The sequence below is a fragment of the Salvelinus sp. IW2-2015 genome, unplaced genomic scaffold, assembly GCF_002910315.2.
Source record: "Salvelinus sp. IW2-2015 unplaced genomic scaffold, ASM291031v2 Un_scaffold924, whole genome shotgun sequence".
Lineage (NCBI taxonomy): Eukaryota > Metazoa > Chordata > Actinopteri > Salmoniformes > Salmonidae > Salvelinus > Salvelinus sp. IW2-2015.
This window is the reverse complement of record NW_019942649.1, coordinates 368,461-387,867: the sequence shown is the minus strand read 5'-3', so window position 1 is coordinate 387,867 and position 19,407 is coordinate 368,461. Positions and strand designations below refer to the sequence as shown.

Sequence of the window (19,407 nt, the reverse complement as noted above, 5' to 3'; positions counted from 1 at the left end):
CGCACAGCGCCTAAATGTTCATCGCACAGGGCCTAATAGTTCTCGCACAAGCGGGCCTTAATGTTTCTCGGCACCAGCGTCTAATTTCTCGCACAGCGGCCTAATGTTCTCGCACACGGCCTAAGTGTTCTCCGCACAGCGGCCCTTAATGTTCTCGCACAGCCGGCTAATGTTCTCGGCACAAACGGCCTGATGTTTCTCAACACAGCGCCTATATGTTCTCACACAAGCGGCCTAATGTTCTCACACCAGCGGCCTAATGTTCATCGCACAGCGGCCTAATTGTTCTCGGCACCAGCGGCCTAATGTTCTCACACAGCGGCCTAATGTTCTCGCACAACGGCCTAATGTTCTCACACAACGGCCTAATGATCTCACACACAACGGCCTAATGTTCTCACACACAACGGCCTAATGACAGATATCTGTCAGAGAAAAATCAAGAGGAAACAGAATCTTTCCCGAAAAGTAGACTGATGATGTCACAGTGTCTAACCCCGTTCCAGTCATTGGCAGCAGAGAACTGTAAGGAAAGGCAGCCAAAGGAAGTGTTGGCTTTGGGGATGACCAGTGAAATATACCTGCTGGAGCGCGTGCTACGGGTGGGTGTTGCTATGGTGACCAGTGAGCYGAGATAAGTTGGGGCTTTACCTAGCAAAGACTTGTAGATGACCTGAAGCCAGTGGGTTTGGCTACGAATATGTAGTGAGGGCCAGCCAACGAGAGCATACAGGTCGCAGTGGTGGGTAGTATATGGGGCTTTGGTGACAAAACGGATGGCACTGTGATAGACTACATCCAGTTTGCTGAGTAGAGTGTTGGACACTATTTTGTAAATGACATCGCCGAAGTCAAGGAACGGCAGGATATTCAGTTTTACGAGGGTATGTTTGGCAGCATGAGTGAAGGAGGCGAAATAGGACGCCGATTCTAGATTTAATTTTGGATTAGAGATGCTTAATGTGAGTCTGGAAGGAGAGTTTACAGTCTAGCCAGACACCTAGGTATTTATAGTTGTCCACATATTTTAAGTCAGAACCGTCCAGAGCAGTGATGCTAGTCGGGCGGGCGGGTGCGGGCAACAATCGGTTGAAGAAAGAAAGAAAGAAAGAAAAAGAGAAAGAAAGATAGAAAGAGAAAAAAGAGAGAAAGAAAGAAAGAAAGAGAAAAATAAAGAAAAAGACAGAAATAAAAAGAGAAAGAAAGAGAAAGACAGAAAGAAAGAAAAATAGAAAAATGAAGAAAAATAACATGGAACCTTTTCTGACAAGAAATCTTGGAGATGCTACCAAATGATATGCAAATACACATGGTGCTGCTTACCAACAATGAACTGAAGTACATTTTTCAAAATTGCTAAATTTCCTTTGAATATTACAGTTGAATATTACATGTTACAATTGACAATACGGCATGTATAGCCCTTCATAGACCTCCTTCATTATCCTCCGTCTTGAACCGTAGTCCATTGAAAAGCGACCTTGTTTCTTTAAGATTCGACTGTCAGCCATCAACGGGTCTGTCTGTTCATTGTTGAAGAGAGAGCGAGTTGAGGTTGATGTTTTGGGGACTGAGGACAAGTCGTGCATAATATCACCCGAGCAGCTGCGGTGGAAAGCAGCACAGATCGCCTCTGTTGAGCGCACATCCTACCARAGACAACATGGGTAAGTTATCTAAGTTTGTTAAGGTACCTCTAATAGGCTATTTATAGCCAACCAACCACAAGCAAACGATACGTTTTCTTTGGTATTCTTTGAATGATTTTCGCATTGTAACATATAATATTAGGCAATGGCTGGCATGGAAGGATAAGATTGCCTATACTCACTGGTGATGCCAGTACTATGTGATTAATTTAATGCTTCTAGAGGCACATACTGGCCTACTTTTCAGAAGTGCCTTGTCGCGTTTGCTTTCACTTACAATTTCTTCATTTTTTACCGAAATACCGTGTTCTAAGTAGTATTTGTTTGAGGAAAGTAGCAAGTGAATTAATTATAGGTCACTTTGCAACAATTTGAACAAAATGGGCTTCGGTTCCTAAAAATGTTAAACTTGCTTCCTCGGGCTTACAGGGCGGTGATGTAACTGAKAAGTTAATTGAGGTTCCTAATAGGTCCGTATCTTTATGTAGGATTGTTGAGGGACTTTTGAGGTCAGAACAGTGTGAATGCAGACAAGTGGAAACTGTTTAAACTAGAGCGAGAACCCCTGCACCTGTTGCTGGGTGACTATGCTATTTTCCTTCCTATGTGTACTGAGAAGTACTGCTATTTTGTCCAAATAACAAAATTGCTTGAACATAAGTATTGAGACTATAAAAGTAAAGTGTTGATTATCAAGTGTTGGTTATCACTGCATGTGATGGCGGTTAGTCAGTGTTCTTTCATTGGCAAACTTTTTAATTGGTTTAAAACTAATTTCCACACTGGTGTTGTTATGCAACCTGGAAGACAGTCTGATCTCTCACACACACAACCCTGTAGTCGCCGAGTGCATGTGTATGCGTCTCCTTCCTGCCATCTGTGCCAACTGTTATAATGGTACCAGCTCCAGCCAGTCTTCTGAGATCTTTCCCCATTTCCACCACAGACTATTGGATGTCCCTCTGGTTATCACAAGCCTCCTTCTGCTCCTATAAAACCCCAGTGTGGGTGCTGGAGGTGGCTCTGGCTATTGTTTGCGTGACATTGGTGGCCCTTGTCTTCCCAAACTGCACCGGGACAAAGAACATTGTCTCTGCAGTCACACAAGCASCCTCTCTCTTCTTCGTCTCTCTTTCGCTGTCCTCCATCTTTTCTCACTGTCCCCATGGTGTGAGCGGTGATTGGAGCTGGGGTTAGTGTTGGGACAAACAGACAGATCCTCACGTCCTGAGGCCCCATTCACAGCACTTGACTCTGGGGACGAATGCCACGTATCGAGCAGACAGACCAAACACTACTGTGCATAGAGAACAGAACAGTCCAAGGCCTCGGAGTAACTCGGGGATGAGCTATTTTACGACCACAGCTGGATAGTGTAATAACTGAAGCCAGATCCTTCCAGTAGACAGCTGTTGATTATCCATCCATGTAGTCACAGTGACGTTATGTTCATTAACACTCCCCTGGTGTTGTTATAGCCTGTCTTGGTTGTTGTGACTGCTGTAGGAAGTGCCTGGGAGGATTGCCCTATGCTTCTCTCGAGGTAACCCATACGTAACCCTACATTAACCCCTATGTCGTTATGTCCTGTCCTATAGGTTGTTATGACTGCTGTATGAAGTGCCTGGGAGGAGTACCATATTGCTCGCTGGTGGCCACTCTGCTGTGTTTCTCAGGGATAGCTCTGTTCTGTGGCTGTGGTCACCAGGCCCTCACTGAGACGGAGAGACTCATCGAGACATACTTCGCCCGCTATACGCGTACAGGACTACATTACCCATGGCCTCTACCTGTGAGTGGCTCAAAGGCTATTGCTTTACCCCCCTCCCCCAAGAATATCTGAACTGATTAGGAAATGGTGCCAAGACTTAAAGCTGGGCTGGAAACAAAAACCTCCAATTTTTTTGTTGATTCAGGACCAGGATTGGCCACCTTCTGCGTTTAGATGTCCTAGGTCTACTGTATAATTATTAAACTAATGTAGCCCATTATATGGTAGACCCACGTGTGTGACACTGGTAAGTAACCCACTGTTAAATGTAGAGCCCACTGGTTAAATGGTAGACCCACTGTTAATGTAGACCCACTGTTAATGGTAGACCCTTAAGTAACCTATGTTAATGTAGACCCTATCGTGAGCTTTCAATGGCGTTAGACCCACTGTTAATGGTAGACCCACTTGTATAATGGTAGACCTCGTGTTAATGGTAGACCCACTGACCTCTGTACTATGTCCTTGAATACTTTATTTCCCTCCTCTTCCCCCCCTGCCCCCGCCGCCTCTCGGTTCTCCCCCCTGCCCCCGCCGCCTCTCGGTTCTCCCCCCTGCCCCGCCCCTGCCCTGCCCCCCTTCGGTTCTCCCCCTGCCCCCGCCTCTCGGTTCTCTCCCCCCTGCCCCTCCGCCTCTCGGTCTCCCCCCTTGCCGCCCGCCTCTGCTTCTCCCCTCCGCCGCCCTCGTATCTCACCCCTGCCCCGCCGCCCGCTCGGTCTCCCCCCTGCACGCCGCCTCTCGGTTCTCCCCCCTGCCCCTCCGCCTCTCGTATCTCGCCCCTGCCCCTCCGCTCTTCTCGGTTTCCCCCTTGCGCCCGCCGCCTCTCGTTCTCCCCCGGCCCCTCCGCCTCTCGTTCTCCCCCCTGACCACTGCCGCCGTCTCGTTCTCCCCCCACTGGACCCCTCCAGCCCTCGGTCTCCCCCTGCCACGCCGCCTCTCCGTTCTCCCCCCTGCCCCTCCGCCTCTCGGTTCTCCCCCTGCCACGCCGCCTCTCGGTTCCCTCCCCCCTGCCATACGCCGCCTTCTCGCTTCTCCCCCCTGCCACGCCGCCCTCGGTTCTCCCCCCTGCCACGCCGCCCTACTCGGTTCTGCCCCCGCCACGCCGCCTCTTCGGTTCTCCCCCCCCACGCCGCCTCTCGGTTCTCCCCCTTGCCCCTCCTCTCCCTCCTCTTCTCTCTCTTCCTACATAGTATCCGCAGTATTTCCAGATATTAATCTATGGCTTGGCTTCAGTTCTTCTTCCTCGTACATGCATCGTACTGCTGGCGGAGGATTCTACAACCACCAGCCCACCAAGCAGACTTCGGAGAGTTCAGGAGCACCCTGTGTGGACGCTGTCTAGTAGCACGGTGAGAGAGTGGGGAATGGTGGAAGAGATGTGTAGGTGGTAACAGGTGGGTGTGAGGTGTGATGGTAACAGGGTGCGGGTGGAGGTTGACGTAACAGGGTGCGAGTGCTGAACGGTAGACAGGTGGGGTCGGAGGATGTGACGGTAACAGGGTGGGCGGAGGTGTGAGTAACAGGTGGGGCGGAGCGGTAAGGTCGAGTTGTGACGGTAACAGGGTGGGGCGGAGGTAAGAAGATAGTTGAGAGGATGGGGTGAGGTAGAGTGGGGCTGAGGCTAGTGGAGTAGAGGTAAGAGAGTGAGGGTTAGTTTGAGGGTGGAGATGAGAGCTCAACAAACTGATTCATTCTGGCCTGTTATGATTTCAAATACCTAAACATCCATCTCTCTCTCCCTTCATCTCCAGTTTTATTGATAACGTACCTGCTGGTGTTGTTGCTGGCTTTGGTGTTTGCCTTCTCTGCCTTGCCTGTCTACTTCTTCTACAACATGGACACTACCTGCCACACCATCACCGTCCTGACTGAGACCCCAGCTAGCATCAACCAGCCTTGTATTGCCAGGCAGTACGGTAAGAGCATCAAACATAAAGAAATAGTGAGGGTGATATCATCCATTATGTTCATCTATATGGTAACATGTAAACCTTACCTCACTGTAGTCTCTACTACGACGCCTAATCATCTAATGTAACATGTAAACCTTACCTCACTGTAGTTCTCTACACGACCTAATCATCTATATGGTAACATGTAAACCTTACCTCACTGTAGTTCTCTACACGACCTAATCATTCATGTGGATTCCGAGTGCTCTATTCATTAAAATCTACTCTGTGGAAATTTGGAGTGACATTTCCAACTACAAAAGTTGAAAGTTTACAGCAGAGAATCAAAAGTATTTTTTTCCATTTCTTTCAGGGCTTCTACCATGGAATGCGATGCCAGGCAAAGCTTGTGGAATGACACTGTCCACTGTCTGCAAAACCAGAGAGGTCAGTAATACAGTCTCTCTCATGATGAAACTTGGCAGACACGAGGAAACAAAGCGTGTCTAGAATGTCAACGTGTTTCTAGAATTGACACATGATTACTCTGACTCATCTCTGATTTGTTCTTTTACAGTTCCGTCTGACCTACGACCTGTACATCGCAACGTTTGCCGGGGCTGGCATCACACTCTTGGCGCTGGTGAGTGACCCTGCCCTAATCTCTTAACTGGGAGCAGATTGGCTACAACTTTACAATAGAGTTGTGTCGCATGTGACATAGTCAGTGTAGGTGTTCAGGAATGTCAGGCCTCCATGGCTGAGTCGCACTGTAGCTCTCTGTTCTTTCACTTCTCAGCTGATTCTGATCATAGAAACACTGTAATAATGTCATAACGGCTGGTACTTTTCCTGCTGGGAAGATCCCATAGTTACATTGCCATATCAGTACACTGTTAATGTAGCCTACTGTAGCTGCTTAGAATTACACTGAGATTGTCATGGACCTTGATGAACATAATAAAAGTGTGAAATGGTGCTCAATTCTGTATTTTTTTGTCTCTTTTTTTCTGTTCAATGCTCTCCTTTCTTTCCCTCTCTCTCTCCATGTCTCTCTAGCTCACCTACATGGTGTCCACCACCTATAACTTTGCGTTGCTGCGGTACCTGGGGAGAAAGGGTATAGGCACACGGTGTTAGACTCTCCTCCTCCCCTCCTGTCTCTCCATCCGACAGACACCCAGAGGGGACACTATGACTCTCTAACACCCCTCTACCTATCTTCAACACCACCGGTGGTTGATTCTTTGAACTTAAATGATTGATACCTTGAGTGAATCATATTCTGTCCATTTTCCCTTCAAGACCCACCAGCCTTTCCCTGTACTGTGTCATTGCACAACGGGTGGTTTAGTGGATGTGTTGTTGAGAAACCCAGACATATACTACCTTTTTCTACTGCTTTGTCACTGTCTTTCTCATGTTACATTTAGTTTGCTCTGAAGCCGTCTTCAAGTTTTCTGTATTTTTGTTATTCTCCATGTGTATTTTTGTCGTGTGTCACCAAATGTTTGTAAAGATTGACGTAATCTTCATATACTGAGGGGTTAGTGTACATGGCATATACTCCTCCATGTTTTATCTTTCCTCACTTTTAAAAAGAAATCGCATGTAAAACCTAACTAATAATTTTGGTAACATAACAAAATGTATATTTGACATATCTTCAGTTATAAATGTCACACTGACTCTCATGGTTAGGGACTACTTGCCTAGTTTAGGCTATGGGATTATAATCTGTTACTATGGGTACCATCCCTCACATCTGGTTGCCATGGTGCCAGACAAGCGTGCATTTGCAGTTCTTCTCTCTGACCTCAGGTCCTTTTCTCACGGGCAGCAGAAAGGCCTCAACAATGGAGGCCGCCCCCCTTAGGACTTCTTAGAAAACTAACCAATCAGAGGGGGTTCCTAGGGTCCACCGGCCCTGGGTGGAAGGGGGGGGGGGGGGGGGTCTGTGTGACAAGGCCCCTTTGTTACTATAGGGACCTTAGTCTGTGGCAAGGGTCATATTGAATGTCAGAGGGAGAAGGTCTTCATGACAAAGACAAGGAAAAAGGCTGAAGTCTTCTCTCAATGGCCTGAATACAACCCTTCTGTGACGGACCCACTGCTGCACGACAACCCATCTGTTGGAGGTGATGGACCCTGTGAAGGGACTTAGAAAGAAAAGGGTTAACGTTTGTTTGAATTTAGGGATATCTCATCTGAGAAAAGGGACAGCATTTTTAGTGAGTTTGTGTCATAGACTTCTGGTTGGTACAGATGTAGAGAAGTCCTTCATTTCTCTTTTTTTTATGTTAAGATGGTAAAGTTGTTACAGCTGCTTATTTTTTTTAGCAAACTTTTTATGTTATTTAGAAGATTAAAACCTCTCAAGATGCTTTACTCTGTATGGCACTACATTGAGGGGATTTTATTATTGCTCTCCCTTCTGGCTGTATTGATGGTATCGTTTGCAAGGGATGAGGTTCTGTTATAGAGGCAAAACGATGCAGTTTGGTCTCTGTAGCTGTCTAGAAAATATTAGTAGTTATTGTATAACACCCTACTACTTACTGTAGGTAAATGTACTAATCTTAATTCCAATTTACACTTTGTTTTAAAAGACGGCTTCTTTAACTAACAAAATATCTTGTAACATACTGTGAGTATAGGTTATCCAATTGGATGGAAGCTTTATCCAGCAGCAGAGGTTGGTTTTGTGAATTGACAGCTGGCTGTTTCGTTTCTTTGTGTTTTATGAAACTATGTTGGTTTGRTAATAAAAGATGGCCTCTCCTTTTTAAGGAAGTTATTCTCTCTCTTTTTGTTACGACCGGGTATCGAACCCATGATGTCCATGCTACTCTTAAGGCTACAACCATGTGTAACCTGCCAGCTCCTCGATGTGGCATTTATTTATTAACATTTATGTCAAGTCTGCCACGGGAAACTAGGCTGCTCAATCACACAAACGTAGCTCACTGAAGCAACTCTGTTACACCTCTATCAGTAAATGTGTTGTGAGAAAAGCCTGTTTTTGTGCCTTGCTATTGTTGATTGGCTTGACGCTACTGTAGGCCATGTCCTCCTGGGGCTGGTGTTCTCTGTTTCTCTTATCGCTTCTCTTCCCCCTCAGATTCACTGCTCCCTCCAGCTGGCAGTCAGACAGGTGGACCTAAAGGAAGAGCGGAGGCAGGAGAAAGAGAAGAGGAAAAGCTATGAGCTGTACGGTAGACTGCAGAAGGACATAGGAGGGACAATGCTCTCCCCTTATGCCCCCCACATCATATCTGATAGTCTACCTCCTGACTGACTGACCCCCCCCCTCAATCCTCCATGGTAACGATCAGCTGGAGAGCTGACTCCCTAAACTTGAAGTTTCCCGTACCCAGATTTAAACCTAATCCTGGATTTAACAGCACTTTTTCAGTGGAGAATCTCCATTGAGCATGCTTTTTAATCCAGGACTAAACCTACTAATCTGAGTCTGGGAAACTGTCCCGTGAAAGGTTCCTCCCTAATATTGAATAGAATAATTTGTTTTATATCCTTAGTCTTTAAACCCACACACATTTATTATTGTCTTATCCCAGTGGGTGGTTAAGTTTGGAGAGCTGTTGAGATTCCTGCAGAGTTTACTTCTACTTTGGATCTAGTAGCCGTTTTAGAATCAGGCCAGATCCATTGTCAGGATATTATTCCATGTTAAAATATATTCTTTATTTATGTACAGATTTATCTGACACTAGCCCATACATGGGCTCTGAAGTCCTATGAAGTTAAGTGTGTTAATTTTKTAGGTTTACATGACTTGCGTTCCACCTTAAATTCCCAGTTAGACTTTTTGAGTTGTACAGTGGTGATATGTTGGACAAAGACAACCCTATTAGGGCCCTGCTTTTTTTTTTTCTTTGAGGGGACGAATATGACAGGTTACCATATCAAATGTGTTTTGCTTTTCTTTTGGCCAAATCGAGGTAAATAAAGAAGATATGCAATAATTACTGTGATCGGATTCTAACAATGCACTTTCCAAAGAATCATGTACTCAAAATAACCACATAAGTCAGTTCCTGTATTTGGTATGTTGCATGTTTTTGGTTTTATTAGTTGTCGTACATTATTGGATAGTATTCACACCTACATCAGTCTTTCTGCATCCCATATGGCAACCTATTCCCTATATAGTGCCATCATTCTGACCAGGGGCCACAGGGCTGATTCCCTATATAGTGCCATCATTCTGAACAGGGGCCATAGGGCTCTGCACTATATACTGTATTAATAGGGTGCCATTTGGGACGCCGCTCTGTAAAGGGACAGTCTTAACCTCCATAGGGCAATGAAGAGGTTTTAAGGAAGGTTTGATATTGGAGTTACAAGCAAATCAACAGATATACAGTTATATTCCTACATCAACTCTATGACAGTTCTACACCTCTCAGCTCAAAGCAGGATAACAAACAGGTTAAAAATGCTATTTTAGTCAGTTTGTACAGTAGTATTGAGGATTTCAGTGATTGTACAGTTATTTCAGGAATGAAACTAATGCCCTTTTACAATGTACGTGTAGCCATGTCTTTGTGCACTGTGGCAAGCCCAAAGTAAACATTACTGTGTACATTTTTCTTATTCAACATATAGATTAAAAACAAAATAGGTCATCAATATTGGTTAGTGGGAGTGAGACGAGACTAGATGGTGAGGAGACGAGAACTGTATGTTAAGAGTATGACAGGTGGAATACATTCTCAGGAATGTAGTTGACATAGCAGTGGAATGTGATGTCTCATAATAGACGTCCAGCCCTCTTTCCATTGGGTAAAATACATTGTGTGTAGTTTTTTTCTTCTGGTAATACTTTGTTACATACCATAACCTAGAACATTCCAAATGTACTTGTTATACTGTTTTCCTAAATACCACAGGTTGAGTAAATTGACAAATCAACATCTTCAATAGATACAGGTGTACCACGACATCAGAGGCAACATAACACAGTGCTAAAGTTTCAGTGAACGGCTGGTTCTTTCATAGTGAACCCCTCTGCTGTACCAGACAGTCATTTCATTTGAATTGAGAGGCAGATTACTTATACCTTCCTTTAGATTGGTACAACACACAAACATCACTTTAAAAGATATATAAAGACATGGAACTTGAATCAGTGAATTTCACATGCATGCAAATAAAATAACAAAGTATTGTAGTAGTAATGCAACGCCGCTATGGTTGATTCATTTGGTAGGCATAGCAACAGTACCATGTTGACGACTAGGTAAAATACTGGAAACAGACAACTGAAGTGTCAACTGTGGCTTCAGGCATCAGAAGTATTGTATAACATCAGTAATGCTATTTTCCTTCAAATAATGACCAAATAAGGTCCTCAAAAAATGTTTCAAACTGATCCTTTGATTTAGGCTACATCGTTCAAATCCAGTGAGGGCAGGCCAGCATAGGTCGACACTGATGTAAAATAACAACAACAAAAAATTATAATGCTTTTAAGATAATCCTCACTTATGTTTCCCTCTTATCAATACTTACGGGAGAAAATGCAATATCTGTACATTAAAAGGTACAATAATTTTTCTGTCCGCTCAGGTTGTTCAAATAAGACTAATCAACGAATATCAACTGGGCAAATCAGAGGAGTAGAGGGGTGGCTATGACATCAGATGAAGGACTGGAATGTTCTTATATTATTTCTAGAATGTTCTCTGACTGGAATGCTCTACAGCTACCAATGTTCTAGATTATATAAGGTTCTATCTAGAACCTAGAATGTTCCAGAACTGTCAGTGTTCTAGAGCAGGGCCCATGCAGTAGACAGGCAAGGCAATAGGGCTGGGAAACAAACCATCCCTCTTCCTTAGTGACACACCAACCCAAACATAAGTTACAGTGCCTTGCAAAAGTATTCATCCCCCTTGGCGTTTTTACTATTTTGCTGCATTACAACCTGTAATGTAAATAGATTTGTATTTGGATTTCATGTAATGGACATACACAAAATAGTCCAAATTGGTGAAGTGAAATTAAAAAAAGAACTTGTTTAAACAAATTGCAAAAAAAATGTAACAGAAAAGTGGTGCGTGCATATGTATTCACCCCCTTTGCTATGAAGCCCCTAAATAAGGTCTGGTGCAACCAATTACCTTCAGAAGTCACATAATTTGTTAAATAAAGTCCACCTGTGTGCAATCTAAGTGTCACATGATCTCAGTACATACACACCTGTTCCAAAAGGCCCCAGAGTCTGCAACACAACTAAGCAAGGGGCACCACCAAGCAAGCGGCACCATGAAGACCAAGGAGCTCTCCAAACAGGTCAGGGACAAAGTTATGGAGAAGTACAGATCAGGGTTGGGTTATAAAAAAATATCAGAAACTTTGAACATCCCACAGAACACCATTAAATCCATTATTTTTTTTACATGGAAAGAATATGGCACCACAACAAACCTGCCAAGAGAGGGCCACCCACCAAAACTCACGAACCAGGCAAGGAGGGCAATAATCAGAGGCAACAAAGAGACCAAAGATAACCCTGAAGGAGCTGCAAAGCTCCACAGCGGAGATTGGAGTATCTGTCCATAGGACCACTTTAAGCCGTACACTCCACAAAGCTGGGCTTTACGGAAGACTGGCCAGAAAAAAATAAGCAAACACTTTTGGTGTTCGCCAAAATGCATGTGGGAGACTCCCAAAACATATGGAAGAAGGTACTCTGGTCAGATTAGACTAAAATGTTGCTTTTTGACCATTAAGGAAAACGCTTTGTCTGGCGCAAACCTAACACCTCTCATCACCCCAAGAACATCATCCCAACAGTGAAGCATGGTGGTGGCAGCATCATGCTGTGGGTATGTTTTTCATCGGCAGGGACTGGGAAACTGGTCAGAATTAAAGGAATGATGGATGGCGCTAAATACAGGGAAATTCTTGAGGGAAATCTGTTTCAGTAATCATACTGCTAAAGCAACACTTGAGTTGTTTAAGGGGAAACATTTAAATGTCTTGGAATGGCCTAGTCAAAGCCCAAACCTCAATCCAATTGAGAATCTGTGGTATGACTTAGATTGCTGTACACCAGTGGAACCCATCCAACTTGAAGGAGCTGGAGCAGTTTTGCCTTGAAGAATGGGCAAAAATCCCAGTGGCTAGGTGTGCCAAGCTTATAGACACATACCCATAGAGACTTGCAGCTGTAATTGCTACAAAAGGTGGCTCTACAAAGTATTGACTTTGGGGAGATGAATAGTTATGCACGCTCAAGTTTTTTTTTCTTTTCTTATTTCTTGTTTGTTTCACAAAAAAATATTGTGCATCTTTAAAAAGTGATAGGCATGTTGGGTAAATAAAATGATAAAACCCCCCAAAAAATCTATTTTTAATTCCAGGTTGTAAGGCAACAAAATAGGAAAAATGCCAAGGGAGGGTGAATACTTTCGCAAGCCACTGTACATGGTAGAAAACCCACAGTAAATATCAGAACCTAAATTAACCTCTGAAAAGAAAAAGAGATCTGCCATAAGCCAAACAAAAAAAAACTGTCACATCTATAAGGAATACACTTTATTGATTAACAACATTATATCCCTATCATTGGTGTCAGGAGAGACCGACAAAAAAAATGAAAGGGATCTCACAAAACAAGGTATGTACCGTAGTAAGTAAAAGTTTGTTAACAAGAAATTTGTAGAGTGGTTGAAACACTTAGGTTGGAGTCATTAAAACTAGTTTCTGAAAACTTCCGACTTCAACTGTACGTACCGTAGTAGGTAAGGGATGAAATTAAAACAGGCGTCTCCTGCAACTCTCACACGTAGACCTAACACTTCTGATTCAGACCTAGAAAGCCTAAAGGACGAGAAACTGTAGCATCTGGTATAGATACAAACTACCTCAAATAGATATGTACCCAGTGTTAACTGATATGACAGAACAGAAACATCTTTCCCTTTGGAGAAAATCAAACAAATAAAATCTAATTCCTTTTTTGTGCAGTAAACATTTGTCCTGGTACAGTAATGTGTGCAATCAATGTTGTCAGTTCTTAAACAAGATGTGTGACTGGATAAAGTCCAGCTTCATGTAGAGGTCTATGTCAGTGTATTAAATGATATTCCCCCAGTCACACCATGTCTATGTATTATATTAAATGATATTCCCCCAGTCACACCATGTCTATGTATTATATTAAATGATATTCCCCCAGTCACACCATGTTCTATGTATTATTAAATGATATTCCACCAGTCACACCATGTCTAGTATTATATAAATGATATTCCACCAGTCACAGGCCTGATGTCTATGGTATTATATAAATGATATTCCCAGCCAGTCACACACCATGCTATGTATTATATTAAATGAATATTCCCCAGTCACCATGTCTATGTAATTATATTAAATGATATTCCCAGTCACACCATGTCTATGTATTATATTAAATGATATTCCCCCAGTCACACGCATGTCTATGTATTATATTAAATGATATTCCCCAGTCACACCATGTCTATGTATATATTAAATGATATTCCAACCAGTCACACCATGTCTATGTATTATATTAAATGATATTCCACCAGTCAGTCAACACCAATGTCTATGTATTATATTAAATGAATTTCACAGTCAACCATGTCTATGTATTATATTAAATGATATTCCACCAGTCAACCATGTCTATGTATTATATTAAATGATATTCACCAGTCAACCATGTCTATGTATTATATTAAATATATTCCCCAGTCACACCATGTCTATGTATTATATTAAATGATATTCCACCAGTCACCCATGTCTATGTATTATATTAAATGATATTCCACCAGTCAAACCACATGTCTATGTATTATATAAATGATATTCCACCAGTCACAATGTCTATGTATTATATTAAATGATATTCCACCAGTCACACCATGTCTATGTATTATATTAAATGATATTCCCAGTCAGACGATGTCTATGTATTATATTAAATGAATTCCACCAGTCAGACAATGTCTATGTATTATATAATGATATTCACCAGTCCAGACATTCTATTACTTATATTAATGATATTCCACCAGTCAGACCATTGTCTATGGTATTATATTAAATGATATTCCACACCAGTCACACCGCCATGTCTAGTATTATATTAATGATATTCCACAGTCAGACCATGTCTATGTATTATATTAAATGATATTCCCCAGTCACGACCATGTCTATGTTTATATTAAATGATATTCCACCAGTCACCACCTGTCTATGTATTATAATTAAATGATATCCCAGTCACACCATGTCTATGTATTATTTAAATGATATTCCACCAGTCACCACCATGTCTTATGTATTATATTAAATGATATTCCACCAGTCACACCATGTCTATGATATCATTAATATAATACATAGACATGGTTGACTGGTGAATATATTTAATATATACCACCAGTACACCATGTCTATGTATTATATTAAATGATATTCCACCAGTCACACATGTCTATGTATTATATTAAATGATATTCCCCCAGTACAACCATGTCTATGTATTATATTAATTGATATTCCACCAGTCACACCATGTCTATGTATTATATAATGATATTCCACCAGTCACACCATGTCTATGTATTATTTAAATGATATTCCCCCAGTCACACCATGTCTATGTATTATATTAAATGATATTCCACCAGTCACACATGTTCTGTATTATATTAAATGATATATCCACCAGTCACACCATGTCTATGTATTATATTAAATGATATTCCCCAGTCACATGTCTATGTATTATATTAAATTATATTCCACCAGTCACACATGTCTATGTATTATATTAAATGATATTCCACCAGTACACCATGTCTATGTATATATATAAATGATATTCCCCAGTCACACATGTCTATGTATTATATTAAATGATATTCCCCAGTCACACCATGTCTATGTATTATATTAAATGATATTCCACCAGTCACACCATGTCTATGTATTATATTAAATGATATTCCACCAGTCACACCATGTCTATGTATTATATTAAATGATATTCCCCCAGTCACACATGTCTATGTATTATATTAAATGATATTCCCCAGTCACACCATGTCTATGTATTATATTAAATGTATTCCCCAGTCACACCATGTCTATGTATTATAATTAAATGATATTCCACCAGTCAGTCACACACATGTCTATGTATTATATTAAATGATATTCCCCCAGTCACACCATGTCTATGTATTATATTAATGATATTCCCACCAGTCACACCCATGTCTATGTATTATATTAAATGATATTCCACCCAGTCTATCACACACCATGTCTATGTATTATATAATGATATTCCCAAGTCACACCATGTCTATGTATTAATAATGATATTACCCCAGGTCAGTCAACACACCATGTCTATGTATTATATTAAATGATATCCACCAGTCACACCATGTCTATGGTATTATATTAAATGATATTCCCCAGTCACACCATGTCATATGTATTATATTAAATGATATTCCCCCAGTCACACACTGTCGTATTATATAAAATGAATATTCCCAGTCACACCATGTCTATGTATTATATTAATGATATTCCCAGTCAACCATGTCTATGTATATATTAAATGATATTCAACCAGTCACACCATGTCTATGTATTAATTTAAATGATATTCCACCAGTCCACCAGTCAATGTCTATGTATTATATTAAATGAATATTCCCCAGTCAACCATGTCTATGTATTATATAAATGATATTCCACAGTCTCACACCATGTCTATGTATTATATTAAATGATATTCCCCAGTCACACCATGTCTATGTATTATATTAAATGATATCTCCCATCCACCATTCTATGTATTATATTAATGATATTCCAGTCAGTCAACACACCATGTCTATGTATTATATTAAATGATATTCCACCAGTCACACCATGTCTATGTTTATATTAAATGATATTCACCCAGTCAACATGTCTAGTATTATATTAATGATATTCCCCAGTCACACCCATGTCTATGTATTATATTAATGATATTCCCACAGTCAGTCACACCAACTGTCTATGTATTATATAAATGATATTCCCCAGTCACACCATGTCTATGTATTATATTAAATGATATTCCCCCAGTCACACCATGTCTATGTATTATATTAAATGATATTCCCCCAGTCACACCATGGTCTATGTATTATATTAAATGATATTCCCCAGTCCACACATGTCTATGTATTATATTAAATGATATTCCACCAGTCACACCATGTCTATGTATTATATTAAATGATATTCCCAGTCACACCATGTCTATGTATTATATTAATATATTCCACCAGTCAGACAATGTCTAGTATTATATTAAATGATATTCCACCAGTCACACCATGTCTATGTATTATATAATGATATTCCCCAGTCAACCATGTCTATGTATTATATTAAATGATATTCCACCAGTCACACCATGTCTATGTATTATATAAATGATATTCCACAGTCGTCACCACCATGTCTATGTATTATATTAAATGATATTCCACCAGTCACACCATGTCTATGTATTATATTAAATGATATTCCCAGTCAGTCAACACACCATGTCTATGTATTATATTAAATGATATTCCCCCAGTCCAACCATGTCATGTATTATATTAAATGATATTCCCCCAGTCACACCATGTCTATGTATTATATTAAATGATATTCCGCAGTCACACCATGTCTATGTATTATATTAAATGATATTCCCCAGTCACACCATGTCTATGTATTATATTAAATGAATATTCCCCAGTCAGACCATGTCTATGATTATATTAAATGATATTCCACCAGTCAACCATGTCTATGTATTATATATATGTTCACAGAATGTCATGTATTATATTAAGATATTCCACCAGTCAGACCATGTCTATGTATTTATTAAATGATATTCCCCCAGTCACACCATGTCTATGTATTATATTAAATGATATTCCACCAGTCAGACCATGTCTATGTATTATATTAAATGATATTCCCCCAGTCAGCACCACTGTCTATGTATTATTTAAATGATATACCACAGCCAGTCAACACACATGTCTATGTATTTATATTAAATGATATATCCACCAAGTCATGACCATGTCTATGTATTATATTAAATGATATTCCCCACAGTCAACCATGTCTATGTATTATATTAAATGATATCTACCAGTATAACTGTTCTGTATTATATTAAATGATATTTCCCCCAGTCACACCATGTCTAATGTTATATATTAAATGATATTCCACCAGTCAGACCATGTCTATGTATTATATAATTAGATATTCCCCCAGTCAACACCATGTCTATGTATTATATTAAATGAATTCCACCAGTTCAACCATGTCGATGTATATATTAAATGATATTCCACCAGTCACACCAGATTATGTATTATATTAAATGAATATGCCACCAGTCACACCATGTCTATGTATTATATTAAATGATATTCCACCAGTCACACATGTCATGTATATACTTAAACTGGCATGATTCCACCAGCACACAGTCTGTCATTATATTAATCCCAGTACACCATGTACGATTATATTAAAATGATATCTTCCCCATCACACCAATGTCTATGCTGTATATACTTAAACTGATATGTCCCCACCAGTCACACCATGTCTATCGTATTATATAATTCCCCATATGATGATACTATTAATATACCCATCCGTCTATCGTTATATATTAAATGATATTCCCCCAGTCCACACCATGCTTCTATCGTATGTATTAAACATGATATCCCCCCAGTCACCCATGTCCTATGGTATTATATTAAATGATATTCCCCCAGTCATCAACCACACATGGTCTATGTATTCATATTAAATGATATCTCCCACACACACACTATTCTAACATCCACAGTCTGAGCAACACACCTCGTCCTATTATTATATTAAATGATATTCCCCCAGTCACAACCAATGTCTATGTATTATATTAAAGATATCCCGCCAGTCCACCAGTCTATGTATTATATTAAATGATATTCCACCGGTCAGTCAGCCAACCACTGTCATGAGACCTGACAGTGTGATAGAATCGTGTTCTGGTCAAAGTACCTATGAGACCTTAGCAGACTTAGCAGACAGACAGATAAAGAGATGAATGAGAACGTTGCTGTGCCACAAGCAGCCTGTGCTCTTGGAGAGGAGAACAGAAAGGACACATGAATATTATCAGATTAAAATGACTGTTCTGTAAGAGGGCTAGGCCTATATGCTGAAAACATTACACAGAGCAGGTACATGAAGCTGGCTGGCTGGATGTAGAGAGCAGTTTTGTGCTATACTGCTGAAAGCAGACCGAGTTGAACAACATGGTGTACCTGTTACATTGTACCTCATTGATAAACTTTAAAAATCAGATGTGTTGATACTGACAATCGAACACTCTTTAAAATCAGCTGCATTGATAGCCTGATTCTCTTCTTATCAGCTGTATTGATACCTGATTCTCTTCTTATCAGCTGTTTTGATACCCGATCATCAGTCTCAGCAGCTTGTACCTGCATCAGGTAAGTAACCATAGAGATCAGTGGAGAGCAGAACAGCTCTCTAGCCCTCAGGATGCTACAGGCTGGACGGAGAGAGAAACCAGTCCTTTCAACCAATCAGCAGCAAGAAGAGCGCGGTACTTTACGGTTGCCGTGGAGATCGATAGTGCTACTCAACAGCGTGTGGTCGATCTGATCCTCCGCCGCCAGAACCTCCCGTACCGCCGCCTCGAACGCCACTCCCACGTTAGTATCGTCCTTAGCACTGGTCTCGAAGTAGGGACAACAGCCGTTCTCCTCGCACCAGGCCCGAGCCTCGTCCTCCCCCACCTCCCTCCCCTCTTTGTCCACCTTGTTGCCCAGGACAACGAAGGGGAACCTCTCTGGGTCTCGTACGTCAGAGTAACACATGAACTCTTTCTTCCAGCTGGCCAGGTTCTGGAAGCTGTGCAGGTCGTCCACAGCGAAGGTGAGGAGGCAGCAGTCGGCGCCACGGTAGAACGGCGTCC

At 41.2% G+C, this 19,407-nt stretch overlaps 3 protein-coding genes and 2 long non-coding RNA genes across 5 annotated transcripts in view; 3 read left to right on the top strand and 2 right to left on the bottom strand.

The window, feature by feature from the left end:
* Positions 1-746: 746 nt before the first annotated feature.
* Positions 747-3,420, top strand: LOC139022589 (uncharacterized). Its single transcript, XR_011475291.1, has 3 exons — positions 747-884; positions 1,495-1,667; positions 3,248-3,420. It is a non-coding gene; the product is annotated as an uncharacterized lncRNA (long non-coding RNA).
* Positions 3,421-3,879: 459 nt separating this feature from the next.
* LOC139024052 (uncharacterized) lies at positions 3,880-4,635 on the top strand. Its single transcript, XM_070438442.1, has one exon. The coding sequence runs from the start codon at positions 3,880-3,882 to the stop codon at positions 4,633-4,635; it is 756 nt and encodes a 251-aa protein (XP_070294543.1).
* A 523-nt stretch (positions 4,636-5,158) lies between these two features.
* Positions 5,159-8,101, top strand: LOC112069180 (myelin proteolipid protein-like). Its single transcript, XM_070438445.1, has 4 exons — positions 5,159-5,336; positions 5,686-5,759; positions 5,890-5,955; positions 6,372-8,101. The coding sequence occupies exons 1-4, from the start codon at positions 5,255-5,257 to the stop codon at positions 6,450-6,452; spliced, it is 303 nt and encodes a 100-aa protein (XP_070294546.1). The 5' UTR covers positions 5,159-5,254; the 3' UTR covers positions 6,453-8,101.
* A 9,207-nt stretch (positions 8,102-17,308) lies between these two features.
* Positions 17,309-17,540, bottom strand: LOC139024055 (uncharacterized). Its single transcript, XR_011475290.1, has 2 exons — positions 17,477-17,540; positions 17,309-17,389 (listed from the first exon to the last, which is right to left on the bottom strand). It is a non-coding gene; the product is annotated as an uncharacterized lncRNA (long non-coding RNA).
* Positions 17,541-18,796: 1,256 nt separating this feature from the next.
* LOC112069179 (ras-related protein Rab-9B) overlaps positions 18,797-19,407 on the bottom strand; it is a 22,699-nt gene continuing 22,088 nt past the window's right edge. Inside the window, exons 4-5 of the mRNA XM_070438443.1 lie at positions 18,884-19,312; positions 18,797-18,852 (exon numbers count right to left, since the gene is read on the bottom strand). Coding sequence (XP_070294544.1) covers positions 19,016-19,312 — 297 coding nt within the window. The 3' untranslated portion in view covers positions 18,797-18,852; positions 18,884-19,015. The remainder of the gene's footprint in view (positions 18,853-18,883; positions 19,313-19,407) is intronic.

Coding starts and splice junctions, on each gene's coding strand:
- LOC139024052 (XM_070438442.1), top strand. CDS start 3,880: ATGTCCTTGAATACTTTATTTCCCTCCTCTTCCCCCCCTGCCCCCGCC.
- LOC112069180 (XM_070438445.1), top strand. CDS start 5,255: ATGGACACTACCTGCCACACCATCACCGTCCTGACTGAGACCCCAGCT. Junction 5,337..5,685: donor TTGTATTGCCAGGCAGTACG/GTAAGAGCATCA, acceptor CATTTCTTTCAG/GGCTTCTACCATGGAATGCG. Junction 5,956..6,371: donor GCATCACACTCTTGGCGCTG/GTGAGTGACCCT, acceptor ATGTCTCTCTAG/CTCACCTACATGGTGTCCAC.